This window comes from Argentina anserina, chromosome 4 (genome assembly GCF_933775445.1).
Source record: "Argentina anserina chromosome 4, drPotAnse1.1, whole genome shotgun sequence".
Classification (NCBI taxonomy): domain Eukaryota; kingdom Viridiplantae; phylum Streptophyta; class Magnoliopsida; order Rosales; family Rosaceae; genus Argentina; species Argentina anserina.
Window position 1 is genome coordinate 5,083,578 of NC_065875.1, and position 15,240 is coordinate 5,098,817.

Sequence of the window (15,240 nt, forward strand, 5' to 3'; positions counted from 1 at the left end):
TCTGCGAATTACACTAGCTGGATTCCAACTTATTAGGTTGCTAGGTGTCAACCAATGGTGTTAAGATTCTTAATGGATCAATCAAAGTATTGAAGATGTGATTGCAGGGGATAATGATATTGTTAGTTATAGTAGCGCTAGCGAAAGGGTTCCTTCAATTATTGTTGGCGATATATAGTTTACAAACGTGTATAGTATGCAAGAAGGTCTGAGACGTGACGTTGCTTTTTTTAATTAGTGACTTAGTGTCATACAGCAAAAGATGGTTTGTACTTTGTAGGGGTAGGCAGTGTCAATGTCGAGGTTTGCCAAACCAGTCTTCTTCTAGTCTTACGTTGCTTTCGTGCAAGGCTCTGTTTTTTCAAATACGTATGCATGCATATCACCTCAAGTACCGAAAATGTTCGCTTCTGTGGAATTGTATTGACAGATATATAGGGAAAAAAATTCAAACTATGACGAGATGTAGGAAGATCCACTATATAATTAATAGATCAAGTAATTTTTCCTCAAAACACCGCAGAAATTAAGCAATTATGTATCCTGCTACAGTGCTACGAGGATGAAAGTTGCAGCTTTGATTAGCTTAAATGGAATTGGCTCTCTTTTTTCTAACTGCCCATACATGAGAGTGAACCGGTGAACCTAAGAATTATTCTTCACAACCACTTAAGTTAACGTTACAAATGTTAGTTAATTTACATGGACACACCTGCGACCAGCTATACAGCTATAGTGTTTGGTAAGGTTTGATACGCAGTTCAGACAATTGTCGTTCGATCATCTCATCATCGATCTCCAGTTCCACTGTATGGAAGAGGTCTCGATGGACTTCGTCAATCCTAATTGGATAATGGTTTCTCTTACATTCACGACGTTCAAGGTGTCTTAATTATATTCAGATAGGTGACTGTAATTAAGCTTTTGATCAATGGCCAGCTTCGATGGTATTTAACTATTTATACTATTATTCAAACTCCTTGGTGTATCAGATTAAAGATATTCACTGCATCCTAAGTTCCTAACTCTACAGCTCATCTGCTTCCCTTTTTGTTCAGCTAAAGGATGCAGTTAAGGACTTTCGGTTGTAGAGAGGGAAAAATTACAGCATTACACAACATAAGTCGATGATATAGAATGCATACATGTATAGAGCAGGTTAGTTAAAACGACAAGATATAATGCATATTGATTAATAATTCTCGAATTGACATCTAGAGATACAGAGGAGACAAAATTTACAGAAAGTCGAAAAAAAATGTGTGTTCAGTTGTCGTAATCTGTTTAGCAACTAAGCATAAACATCAATTTCCATCAGATGTCGCTTTCGTGAATGCAGTAAGGCTAGTGGTTCGGGTTTCCGAACAATCACAAATTTATTTCTTCATTTCTTGTAACAGTGCATTTCAACCAAATGATTGGATTGGATTTCTTTTTTTTGTTTGAAAATAATTGAATTTCTTACTAGCTAGCTCCATTGAGATATATTAACCATCAACATATAATGACTTACAAACCCTAGCCATACCAGCTCCCAGGCTAGGGCCCTAGGTGGTCTGAATAGTCAGTTGCCTTATATCGGAAATCTTTGATTTTGGATCTTCTTGAGATTCAAGACCATGGCTGATTGCGGTTTTGTTTCGGCATATTGGTGGAATGGTGATGATAAAAGTAGCGGCCGCCAATGAGTTGCTGGTAGGTTGTCTGGACGCAGTTTCACTCAAGGTGGTTGTTTTGTTAAAATCATATCTTGGTTGAAATGCTATGGGTGTGTGTGGTATCCTGGGATTCAGGTTTTCAACTTTCCATACGACGGATTTGGTTCTTAATATGGATCGCTTTGATCAAAAGGTGTACCAACGTGTCATTACTGTTCTCTGTCCTATAAAGATGAGTCATGAGGGGCCAATGCCAGAAATTGGATCAAAGAATCCGACGATAAACAGAAAGGAGAGGTGTCATTTCGAAAGCCAAGTTCAGCTAGTATAGGTCTGCACGAACACCATTCAGGTCATTTTCAAGGTAGAGCACTTGAGCCAAGCCAAGGCGAGGTGGCGCTTTTTAATGACTGTTGTGAGGAAAGAGCACTAACACCCAAGTCTAGGCCTCCTCATGGGCCAGGCCGGGCCAACTCATATCCTAAATCCTAAGTCATACCTTAAATTTTAGGACTTAGGGGAAGATCGAGCTAGATTTTGACTAAATCAACAAAGAATATGACCGGACTGGATCGGCTGACCTAGGGCTCTAATTTTCAAACCATTACCCATCATAAATGCCCATTCCTTTAGGGCTAAGAAAGCACCGACCCTCTAAATTGGGCTAAATAGGGCCGAAACAGGCCAAACATGACTTTTTTTTATTCAACAAAAATAAAATTAGTTTAATTTTTTTTCTCAAAATTTACTTATTTGCAAGTATAAGACAAGTATCTTTTGACAAATATATGATCATATTATAAATACATATATGCCTTAAATTTAACTTAAAACATCTATAATTTTAAATCTTAGTGATTATATATGTATATCTTATATCAAATTACTCAAAACCATTGATATTTTTCACAACAAATAGAAATATAAGACATAAAGTTTACAAAATCAATTGCAAAAACAGGTGATGTGTATTGTATATAAAATATATAAAAACATATTTAAAAATAGAAAAAAATAAATTATTATTAAGGCCTAAACGGGCTAATTAGGACCGGCTCGGGTGAGGCCGGACTGTAAGACCGGTCCGGGTTTGATTTGCTCAACTCTTGCCCTACCCTATTCAAAAAAGGCTATGGCTTCAGCCCTATCGGGTAAGGCAGGGTCGGGCTCATGGGTCATCATGAGCCCAAATGATGAGCCCTACCCAAGTCCCTCCCACAAGTTGCTCTGTAAAATGTACCTAATGTTTGACAACCTAATCAGTTCGCCAAAGTTGGCTACTAGCTTTACAATACATAGAAACTATTCAAGAAAGTTGTGGCCAGTTCAAACCTCAATATACTTGCCCGTTCAAGAGCGAATTAGCAAAGCTTTACTGAGAGACATTCATTCATGTACTTTTAGACTTCACACCTTGTACTCTTGTAGTAGGGGTAATAACCATAGTAATTACTATAAAAGGTATAACATACAGCACCCCCATCAAAACGCCTCAAGGAATGGGAGAATAGCCTCTCAAATAATTGCACAAACTAACCACACATTCTGTAAGCTCATTGTTTGGTAACTGAAATGTTCACATTGATTTGGATTAGCATGTTAGAAGCACAAGCAAATATATAGACGTTAGATATTATAGCATGTTAGGAAGGAAGATCTGAGGACAAGATGCCATTTTGGTTTGTTTAATTCATGAATCACCTCTATTCCCATCGGAAAATTCTACTTATGAATGAACAGTTCTCACATCATGAGTATGGATGTGGCCAGAACAAATAGTTGTCCAACAAACAGTGTTCAAATCAATATAGGAATACTGTATGTTTCAAAATTGTCCTAAAAAAATTGCAGCCCTAGAACTATGTTCTACTCTAAAGTAATAAAGAATATATAACATTATAAACATCATCAGGAAGCAAACTCCAGCACATACTTCAGAAATTCCAATATCTTTGAAAATCTAATAATCTATTTGTATCATCATATGATCTTTCTATGAGAAATGTTCTCTTGGTGGTGATCTCTATAGAATTCCACCCCCCCCCCCCCAAAAAAAAAAAACCAAAAACAGAAACCCTTATTAGCGTTTTGATCTCAGCCAGAGATGTTAGACTCAACAATATGTGGCCATATATCCCTTGGTCATTTGTTGATCAATACAAGGTCTAACCCTTTCATGGAATGGAAAACACAATTTAATGAGAGCCCCAAAACAATACATAAAACTTAGACAAGTCATCAACAAGTAAAACACCAACATCATAAACGGATATAAAGGTAACCAAATCACTGAGAATCCTTAAGTAACTAAAGCTTCGAATGCAATTGTATAACAGATAGACGATGGCACCCGAAAAACAGACTTCAGACAAAGCAGACAATGTGCAAACTATCACATGACTCCACACAGGTCAGAAAACAAAATAGACACGCACAATCTCTGAGATTGTTCATCCTCAACTATTTTTGTTCCAAACTAATCTTTACCATATGAACAACATACTTTCAATCCAGAGCAGTAGAAAAGGCCAAAGAGCTCATGCTCCCCAACCATTTGGACTACCTGACAGTATGTAATGTTACTACTTACTAATATATCTTTACGGTGCTAAACGAGTCTACTTTCCAAGAAACAAAAAATTTACGCAATGTATAGCAAAGGTCACACAGCAGCAAACCATCAAACTGCAGGCAAAAATTACAGGGTACAGGGAAGTATGATAACTCTTTTTTATTTACTCATACCCTAATGTATCTTGAGTATCCTGCCTACGTCTACAATGTCATTAGACAAGTAAAAGTTCACTATTTGATCCACACAAAATGGATAACAAATCAACAAACAAACCTAACCATCCTCCCTCTATTCGGACCAAACATCAACATTACAACATCAACACTTACATTCATACGAAACACAAACAGAAACAACTAAAAAAGATCAAAGGAGAGATCTGTACATGTGAAAGAGAAGTGAAGCAGCTGCTACACATGGGGTATGTTAGCGAAAGAGAACCCTTTGTAACCCTTGTAAGCATAGTACGCAATCCGCGTGTAATACGAACCCGGAATGAAGAGAATCCCGCCGAGAATCGCGAAGAACAGCCCTAAAATTTCGGAACCCAAAAATTCACAAACAAACCGAGAAACTAAAACAACTAATGGAAAACAAAATCATGGGAAATAAGGTTACCGTGAGCTTTGTCGCCGCCTACGCGGTTGTAGGCCATGAGACTGCCGATGATAATGCCGAGGGTTCCGGTGACGAGGAGGGCGATGGCGAGGGCGATCTCTTTGATTGGGGGCTTGTTGTTGACGGTGTAGGAGGTCTCCATCATTATGTCTTCGTCAGTGATTGAAAATGCGTGATCTACGTACGCCATGGTTCTGGGATCTGTTGAGATTTTTTTAGGGTTTCGGAATTTTGGGGAGTTTTGGGGTTTCTGAGTTTAGCTGAGGAGAAAGTCTGGGTGTTGTGATTCGTGTTTCAACTTTGGGTTCTAAGAAAAGGATCTCAAGGTGTATTTAACACGGCGTTTTGAGGTTATCTGTGTGCTGCCACGTGTGGTGTATCATGTACTATGTTTTGTTTTGTTTTTTTTTATGAATGTACTAAGTTTTGTTGTTTCCTCATTTATTTAGTGGAAAAGAACCTAGAAGAATGTTATTTGTTGACGAGTTCTTTAGATTAAATACAATGTCAATTAGGGATGGGCATAAATCGAATTAAATAAGAAAAATCTACCGAACTGAACCGAAAATATGGTCCGAATAACTGAACTGAATAGATGTAGTTTAGAAAATGAATAAAACCCATCTGAAACGGTTTAAACGGTTTGAAAATGGTTTACGTGATCAAACCAACCGATTTAAAACCGAACCGACCGAATTTAATTTAATGATTTAAAAAATAATAAATAATGGGTATTAGTAAAAACAAATAACAAAACATAACATAGAATGTTGTCTAGCGCAGTTGGTAAAACGCATGGTTGTTATATTTTAGGTCAGGAGTTTGAATCTCAACATTGATTTTGATGTTTTATTGAAAATAACTATCAAAATGAGAATAAATATAATCTTTACATAATTATTAATAAAAAGTGTGTTATATAGTGATTTGTGACATCATCTTTGGGTAGGAGTTCGAGTCCTACCTCTTGAAAAATTAAAAAAAAATTACATATGAGGTGTGAACCGAAACCGATCCGAATTTTAATTAACCGATTGTTTCGATTCAGACTAATTCGATTTGGTAAATAGTTTGAGTTTTTAGAAAACCGATCAAAGTGGTTCGGTTTCAGTTTGGACCAAAAACCGAACGAACCGATATATGCGCAGCCCTAATGTCAATTAGTTTGGTCGTTTGTCTATATTCTATTTAGATCAGCAAAACTTCATCATAGGAAAAATCTATATAAGCAAAACTTTTCATATGTTGGGTTATGTGCTTCTTGCTAATGCTAAAAAATAGATAATTTTATTATCATGAGAGATTGTTCAAGTTCGTGTAGTACAATGAGTTAACCATTCTCGTATCTTAAGTAGATTGAGAGTCACTCTAAGATTCTGATTAATATATATTATTAGCCTATTGGAGAATACAAGACAACAATTTCATTTTATCAATATGACACATCTTTGCGGAAGACAATTTGTAGAGGAAAAATTAGCTACTTTGGTCAGGATAGAGCTAGTGCTTTTATTTGGGTTTAATTGTAAACATGTCCCCAGCATCTAAGTTGAAGTTGATGATTCTCCTGGTTTTTCTTTATATATGAAAATGTTTTATTGCTCATAATTTTAGAGGAATTTGTCCAAAATAAGAGGTTCGTTCATGAAGCAACTTAAGGATGGTCCAAGGCCAAAAGCCTTCGAACCCTAGAATGCAAACTTTGAATCGTTTACCCCGAAGCATCCGAAACATGCAAAACTGCCCGGAAGTGAGTGCTCTATGGTTTGACGATTTCATATTTCCTCCTCTTTCATTTTGATTCCATTTTTCTTCTGTGTTCGTCAGCTCGGTTTTTGTATCATAGATACGTGTAGTCATACTCACGGGTTAACTTCTTATCTTTGAACCATTTTCATGTTCATAATCGACCAAAAATAGAACTTAGTTTGTTCAAACTATGATTTGTAGATTTCGATATGATCATCTTTCCGTTTGTTATTCCTTTATCTAGTTGGCTAGTCCTCTGCTTCAAATTGCACATTTCATATAATTTTTAGCATAGACTCATAGTCACGGTCTTAAATTCTCATATGAAGATTTAGTTTCTGTGTTTTGATCATAATCATCATATCATGAGGTCAGGAGGGACGGCACATCGATTTCTCGTCAGCTATTCAGGTATTTACTTTGCAGCAAAGATGAGCATGACTATAATTATCAAGTACTTCTCACACAGAAACAGTTTTATAGTCTATTCTTGCGATCAGCTTTGATCGGATTCCATTTTTTTATGAGCCTATTCATCTTCTTCTAGGCCACTCCAATCCACATTTGTTAATCCATCTTCAACATCTGTTAATTAACCCCACAACATCCACCCCAACCCCTTATCTTCTGATCCCTTCCTCTACATCTTCAGACTCCTCAAAGTAGCTGGGAAGCAGAGTGTACGTTACATTTTGTGTACAGTTCAGAACCGTCCTCTACAAGCCAACTCAAGCTTCATCTAAATCACATCGATCATTCCAAAAACTCCGAAATTTATTTCAAAACCATCTCTATCTTCCTTGACGTGCCTTCCAGTCTTGAAGCCTATTATATTCCTCGCCTCAGGAAAAGTCACAGTACCTGTAAGGATTGTACCAAAGTTCTAAACCAGGTAGCCTTTATCTCCCTGATGTAGAAGGATCTCCGCTGCTGTTGTTATACTCTGTAGAGTTTTACGTGAAGGTAACTCAGCATGGATATCAATGGCCATATTGATCTTTTGAAATAGTTCATCAAAATTAGTGCGAGTTTGGACCCGGGGTGATTAATATAAAATCAGTTTTAGCTGCGCTGTGCGAATAATCAGCTTTAGCTACGTTGTGAGAATAATCAGCTTCAAATGCACTCGTCGAAGTGCGGTATAACTCACCAGAGCGGATGGGCTCCGGCGGCAAGGATGGTGTACTACACCGAAAAGAAGCGGCAGAAGAGACTGTGCACCATGTTATGGGTCTGGGCTCCTATGTCTGGGCCTGGTCTCAAGAAGGCTAAGGTGTGGGGCTGGGTTGTTGAACCTGGTTCCAAATCTGATGTACTCAATCAACCCTATTGTCAATGTTGACGGCCTCATAGCGGAGGTGGAAGGCGAGTAATTTCCCAGCGACACCATAATAGATCATCTTTTCTTTTTTATTTACGTTAGATCTTTCTTTTATTGAGAGTATGGAATTAATGTCATTGGCTCGATGTGTTAGTTTGATCTTGCGTTTAGATTAGAGAGAGGTATCATGCTTTAGTTTTTGCTTATGTATTCTCCGTTTTAGACTTTTTCAGGCTTTGGTTTATATAATAAGCGCATTTTTGCACAGTTTATTAGATTTTCTTAGGTTTAGCACTTATGAGAGGTGACATGTCACCTCTTGTATTTGGTCCTTGTGACATGCATGGCGTTGTCACCAAATGAAGTCAATTCAATCCCCTAAAAAAAATATCATAAAATATGGTATCAATAGAAAAACGTCGTGTTACGATATACAATATCATCATTTTTATCACAACGCTCTTCCTCTTACCGGTAATATAGTAGTGTTGACTGGATTCTAACCCAAGTGTGAGGGTTTTGTACAAACAATGAATTCGAGTGTTGATCAGCATGGGTAACAATGTCATTTTTGCTTGTCATCTGATACATATGCTATTATTTATTTTTTGGTTACATACATATGCTATTATTTCCTTTACATTGTCATGTTTTATTGCATTTACCATTGTGCCTGAAATGTTTCTCTTCTATTATATTCATAGTGGTCAGGAATAAATATGGGTTGCATGGTTGTTTTAGGGCATGTGTAGCATTTTACTCGAGTATTCAATGAAATTGCTAGACATTATGATAAAAGATTAGCTCTTTCATTTTCTTTATTATGGATGGTCTTCCTATCTTCCCTCCCACCAAAATCTTTGGAACTTTAAAACCCAAACCCAGGCTACCTCCCTGAAAATCGAACGTTTAAAAAAAAAAGGTCTGCTGCCATCTTCATCATCAACTAGGTTTTGATTCTTATTTTTAAAATGAATCGAGCCAGCCACATTTTCAGAAAGTAGTTTACTCATGAGTAATTATGTACTGTTTCGATTTATAACTTAATTATAATTTTATTGACATTTATAGGTCAGACTTTAATCAACCAAGTTTCTTCTTCTCTAAAACTCATCGGCTGGTATCTACCTTTCATAAACTTATGAAGGTGAAACATACTGCAGTTCGCGTTATTTTAAGCAGTCAAAGCTCACCACCTCTCTTACCTTGAAATAGTTCCCGGACGATCTAGGAATGTACTATTTACAAAGCAATTTTCTTGTTATATCAAATGTCACTAGAAAAACATATCCTTATATGTTTCTCTAATAACAGATGTTGCGATGTGCCTATGAGAAGCTTGATGTAAAAGATTCCAAAGTCTCCAAGTGAGCAACACCATAAGTTCCAGGAGATTACTGTGCCGAAAACAATGGTGACCCTGACTACCTTTGTAAACGAAATTACTACCATCACCATTGCTGGTGAAGCTGAAAATTGTTCGGCGGTTGGTCCCCAATAGCAAAGCAGGGACTGAATTTACTGAATTTTTTTTTTTACTTTGAAAGTCTTTTGAAACATGCCATATAGTTCCATTTTCATCTCATAATCGGGGGGATTCGGGGACCGGTAACAAGACAGAGGCTCGGACAACTCGTAAATAAGCAATAGCCAGGATTTTCGTAGTTAGAAACTGTCAGAGGCTTTCAATGTGTAGTTCGCGTTGCTTGTGAAAGTATTAATGATGCTGAGGTAACTTATCCTCCTCCTCACTTTTTCTTGTCAAATAAAATCATTGGATTGATATCTACGGCGAGAATTGACCAGCATCTTGAATATGGGATTTGCTTCTCCACGATTGATAGAACTCATAGAAGAGATGTCTTCCCCTTGAAACAGTACTTCTGTACCGTTTGACAAATACTGAATAACCAGTGTTATTTGAGCTGAAGTGGAAGTTTAGGTTGTTGGATTCGCCACATAAAACACATTATCCACTGTTGGATTTCTCGGTAAACACTGAGAATCAACAAAATAATTCAGCAAATTCTCCATTTAGCTGAAAACTTATAACAAAGAACACAGCATTCTTCGTTCCCTTGGCTAAATTAAGAAGTTACACCTAACAGCTGAAAACTAAAAACACAGATCACAGCATTCTCCATTCATAAGCTGGAGCAGTTAAACTAACAGCTGAAACTTTAAGATAAACAAAGCACAAGATAACTAGTTCTGCGGTTCTGCCCCGCTCTACCACAGACTTAGTGTTTCAGATTCCGAAAATCAAGCTATACCACATTTCTATTCCTAACAGCTACCTGCAAGTTGAACTTCCAAAATGAAATCGGTGGGGAGTAGCATTATATTGGACATCACTGAGTATGCAAGCTCTCCATGATTTCAACTCTTGTTCGGATGGGACAGATAAGTTGAACCTTGTTCGGGTCCGGATATAGCGATCGATGGAATGAACTTTCGAAAACGTAATGCAAAAGTTCTTGATTACAAACAGACCAATCACCAATACTAGCAAGGCTCCTCAGTCCTCAGTCCTCACTGAGCAAGGAGAGCTTGGGATGATGATTGATTCCAAATGTGCTATAGTTAAATACCAAACACAAGTTAAGTAACTGGGAAGGAAACGTGGAAATAAATAGTCTGATAAAATTAAAAGTCTGGAAAGCCCTTCCAATTACAGCAGCAAAAGCCCCATCATCTAAAACCCTAATTCTTCTTGATACTCTTCTCTCCACCTCCAACAAAACCCCCCAAATCCTAAAGCAATATGAACCCTAAAACTCACCCCTAATTTGAATTCCATGCTTAAAATTCACAAATTTGCACTGCACAAACCATCCATTATTCTTCTTCCAGCCAAAGCTTAGTTAAATCCTACCCCTTAAAATCCACTAAAACAAAGAAAAAGAAGAAGAAGAAAAAAAGTACACTCACTTCACCCTAAAACACACAAAAACAAAAGAGAGCAAGAACAAGAACACATTTATATATACCAGCGAAAGCACCACCAGTAGTAGTAGCAGCAGCTCATGAACCCCCAACCTAATCGGGTCGGGTTTCAACGGGGGTCGTCTTCTCTCCGACCCGAATTGCCGTGCCCGCCCGACAAAGAAGCCAACAAATTGAGGTGTCCTGGAAGGTAATTTCCCACTCTGGCCGCCGACGCTTCCCCCATCGGCTGCTGCTGCAAGAACAACGAATGCTGCTGACCCACCGACTGCTGCTGACTCATCATCTCTGGCGGCGCCGTGGCGGCGAAACTCCAGACTTGCCCGAAGTGCGGCGCCCAGAACCCTCCCTGCGCCGCGGCGGCCGGACCCAGCATGGAGCTCATGGAATGGTGACCGGCGACCGACACCGCCCCGCCGCCGTCGTTTCCACCGTGGTGGGTGCCGCCGTCCTTGCCGTCGTCGTCGTCGGCCCGCATGCGCTTGCCGAGGATGAAGGGGGTAGGCCCGCCGCCGAGGAGGGGCTTGTGGTCGGAGGTGGTAGTGGTGGAGGAGTTGGAGAGAGAAGTAGTAGTGGAAGCGCCGCCGCGGAGGGAGACGGAGACGGTGGAGAAGCTGGCGGGAGTGGTCCCAGTTCCCGTGGCGGCGATGATGGAGGGCTCGGCCTGGCGGAGGAGCCACTCGATGGTCTGGCCGTCGGACTTGTGGCCGAGCTCGCGGGTGAGCTGGAAGACGCGGGCGGCGCAGATGATGGGCATGCGGATGCGGCGGCCGCGGCCGTCGACCTTGCTGTGTCGATCCTTGGACGGCGGCTTCTTGACGGTCAAGACGCCGTTAGAGGCGGGCTGCTGGGGCGTTTGCTGTTGTTGGGCCTGTTGCTGCTGCTGCTGGCGTTCTATCATCATGGCGGTAGCCCCGTTGGAGAGCTCGTTGTTATTGTTGGGGGCCTGGTCGGAATTGGACATTGAAGCCGTGCGTGCGGCGAGAGACCCAGTTGAGAGAGAGAGAGAGAGAGAGAGAGAGAGAGAGAGAGAGAGAGAGAGAGAGGAGGGTTTTGGTTTGGGGTCTGTTTGTGGGGGAGAGTAAGAGAGAAGAGAGAGAGAGAAAGAAGAGGAGGAGGAGGAGGAGGGAGGGAGGGGGGCTGAGGGAAACACAGCTCTTCTCTAATGATTGAGGTCCAGACAGGAGCTGGTGGAGACAGAGGAGGGGCACATGGGAGGTAGGGCCCAGCTTTCTAATGCAACCCCACTCGTACTCTTCACACTTCTCACTCACTCTGCGGCACACGCGCCTACGACCACTGTGAAAACAAACCCAACCTTGTAGTTGTTGTTGTATTTTTGAAAATATGATACAAAATCCGGGTTTTTGTAGCAAGCTAATGAGTTAATCACATCCTGTTCTTATTAGATTTTGACACATTCCTAAATTTTTTTCTTTAATTTTTGTCTTTTCTAACATAAATTAAAATAAGTATAGTCTAAGTATTTGAATTTATATAGATAATTTTTTAAATATTAAATGCGAGATGTTGTCTCATTTGTTATTATTAATTTCACGGAGACTTATTTAGAAACTCTCTAATTTACTTGTCATAATAAGGCTACACTTTTTTTTTTTGCATATTGTATGCTCACAAGTTAATAGTTACTAGTTACCAGATCTCGTACCAAAAGACGGCCTTGATAGGCTTTGGTTGAAAACTTAAAATGATCATCACATAAAGTTAGTGCTAAGTAAACGTTTACTAAAGCGTATTTCCACTATTTTGTGTTGGCTGCTCATTACTAAAATCATGCATGCTAGATACTAGGTTCTGTTATAAAAAAAATGATTCACTAATATTAGTGGTACATTTTTACTATATTCAAGATTAGTCTAGAACATATTTCAATCACTTGATTAAATAGGGTAGATTAAACAATGGACGAAGTCTTAAACTTGGACAATGAACAAGAACAAGAGTGCAATACTTTAACTAACACGACTACACTAGCATGTTCGAGTGTTCAACAACACAGTACAAAAGTCCTGCCATCTTTTTATCCCTTCATATTGAGCTGGAACAACGACCAATCATTGAACTTGAACCTCCGGAAAAAAAGTCCTGTAGGACGGACGGAAAAGAATTCAGCTGCCCCAGTCGATGACCAAAAAGTTTCCCAATTTCGCAATTTTCCGCCGATCATATTCCGTACTGTTACTAAATGAAGTAACTGGGGACTAATGGGTAACCAAGGCTGCTTCAGAGTATGGCTCCGTTTAGCTACCTTCTGTATATTTCAATGGCGAATGGGGTTGGTGGCAGTCTCATTCAGATGATACAGTGGGTCCTTAAGTATTCAATTCATTTTAATGCAGAAACGTCTCATTCGAATCATGGTTTGGTGTGAAATTGCCCATGCATTTAATTTTTCTCATTAGAAATGATATATGTGTATTGATCTTGTTCTTATGGTTTTGATGATTTGGTAGTGATAATTTTGCACTAATCGATCCCCGGTAAAATAGTAAAGTTTATATTTTGTAATATGAAGCACCGTAGAGGGTTGTCGCCGTGCACACACGATACGTTTAATGAATACAAAACAAACTCCGTCAACAAAAACAGTGATGATCAATAATAAATACACTGATATGAGTTCTTTTGGGTTAGTTACGTCACGTTTTTAGTTTCACATTGTTACCAGTGACAATACGAATGTTACATAATATTGAATGTCGACTATGATTGAGTTCGAGCGGACCCTTTTATTCACAAACAAAATAAGAACCCAAGTCACATTCACATACGTGAATATCTTCAACAAATAATCTAACACTATAGGAACGGATCTAAGGCAATTACCCCACCCATACCATCTTAATTCATAATCCATATTCTATGTGACCAAAATCAACTGACCCTAGCTACAAGTTCTTTCACAATTTTTTCTTCTTGTTCTGTTCTGATTCGGCTAACAGTTGTGTTTGTGATACATAGATTTCGACGTTTTCTATCGCCGAAGGAAATTTAAATGAAACTGAAAATTTATATGATCCCAAGTGATCGAACAACTAAGTTATCATTGGTCTTCAGGTTGGAATTGAAGAGGGTTCGGATTTGCTGGTATTCGATTTCTAGTTGAAAGTTGAAACTAGAGTGACTAGAGTTCCAGTTAAAAGTCCAAATCAGGACCGCTTCAATTTGATGCCACATTAAATTTGGATGTGGATATTCCAGTTGTCAACCAACATAATAAAACGCATTGTGCTGGAGTTTGCTTACTCACTAATCACACTTCCTACCCTACTAATCAACATATCTGAGTAACAACCAACAAGTCTGGTATGCTCCAACCAAATCGTCCACGAGTTTCAGCATCTATCTCAACATGTGTCATGTATGTGTGCCCCGTTAGATATATATAAAGGTTTCTGATTAATTAGGTATTTTAAAGTCTTCAATCTTTTAACATGCGATTCTCAATCTCTCTTCTTTCATAAATTTAGTCATCATTAGGTCAAATTGAGGTGTTCTCACTCTTAGATATCCAGGCTAGCAAGACACGATTAGTATACACATTTTAATAAATAAATAAAAATAATACACAGCGCTAATCATAGACATATGATTCAATATGATATTTAATTTTCTGATTAATTTCGTATAAATCTAATGAGCACACCAACAATCATTAGACTTTAATCTGATCAATTATCATCTTCCATCGAAGTTACCGCCATCAAATTATATATAGATGGTGTCGATCACCCCCAAGCTTTCAACAAATCACTAACAAGTAACAAGTTATTTTTTGAATTTTGATAAGATACTTGTATAACGTGACAGTTCCTAGATCCATTGATATTGGTATAGACAACCGAAATAAAAGCTTTCTTGTTCTAACTTGTAAAACAAAGATTCGAAGTTGAGAAATCAACTAGAATCATTCTAGACATAATCATCTTAACATCTTCACATTTTCGTCCGTGGTCAAGTAAAGATATTAAAAAGTCTCCTAGTCTTAGTATGGAAAACGTGTACGCGGGGGTCGACGTGACTTGCACGGTTCGTATTAGGCGCGTGAGGGATAGAGCTGTCTCGGCTTTAATGAGGTCAGAGAGTGAGTAATGAATAGTACAACAAAATTGACACCTAGACTGACATCGGCATTGTGCTCTTATTTACGAAACGTGCCACTCATTGCCTCTTTCCAGCGACAAGGATCAAGTAGACCGATGTTTGCGAATATGATGCATAATAATTAGGGTTGCGGCCGTTCGATTTAAAGAGTCTATTGATCAGACGGTTGACATTGCTGTTTCCCTAGAGTGTTGGAGTCCTCTCTTTCTCGTTCAGTATTTGTCGATTGCAACACTCTGCATGGGAAG

The 15,240-nt window shown here is 38.8% G+C and overlaps 2 protein-coding genes across 2 annotated transcripts; both read right to left on the reverse strand.

Moving 5' to 3' along the window:
- Positions 1-4,374: 4,374 nt before the first annotated feature.
- On the reverse strand, positions 4,375-5,137 carry LOC126791590 (uncharacterized). The gene is made up of 2 exons (XM_050518067.1): positions 4,852-5,137; positions 4,375-4,765 (listed from the first exon to the last, which is right to left on the reverse strand). The coding sequence occupies exons 1-2, from the start codon at positions 5,039-5,041 to the stop codon at positions 4,644-4,646; spliced, it is 312 nt and encodes a 103-aa protein (XP_050374024.1). The 5' UTR covers positions 5,042-5,137; the 3' UTR covers positions 4,375-4,643.
- Positions 5,138-9,926: 4,789 nt separating this feature from the next.
- LOC126790418 (transcription factor TCP7-like) lies at positions 9,927-11,927 on the reverse strand. Its single transcript, XM_050516635.1, has 2 exons — positions 10,912-11,927; positions 9,927-10,498 (listed from the first exon to the last, which is right to left on the reverse strand). Exon 1 carries the CDS (start codon positions 11,829-11,831, stop codon positions 10,977-10,979), a length of 855 nt encoding a protein of 284 aa, XP_050372592.1. The 5' UTR covers positions 11,832-11,927; the 3' UTR covers positions 9,927-10,498; positions 10,912-10,976.
- Between the last annotated feature and the right edge of the window lie 3,313 nt (positions 11,928-15,240).

Excerpts from the sequence above, each read along its gene's own strand:
- LOC126791590 (XM_050518067.1), bottom strand. The coding sequence starts at position 5,041 with ATGGCGTACGTAGATCACGCATTTTCAATCACTGACGAAGACATAATG. Across the intron at positions 4,766-4,851 it reads AGGCGGCGACAAAGCTCACG|GGCTGTTCTTCGCGATTCTC; the intron begins GTAACCTTATTT and ends CCGAAATTTTAG.
- LOC126790418 (XM_050516635.1), bottom strand. The coding sequence starts at position 11,831 with ATGTCCAATTCCGACCAGGCCCCCAACAATAACAACGAGCTCTCCAAC.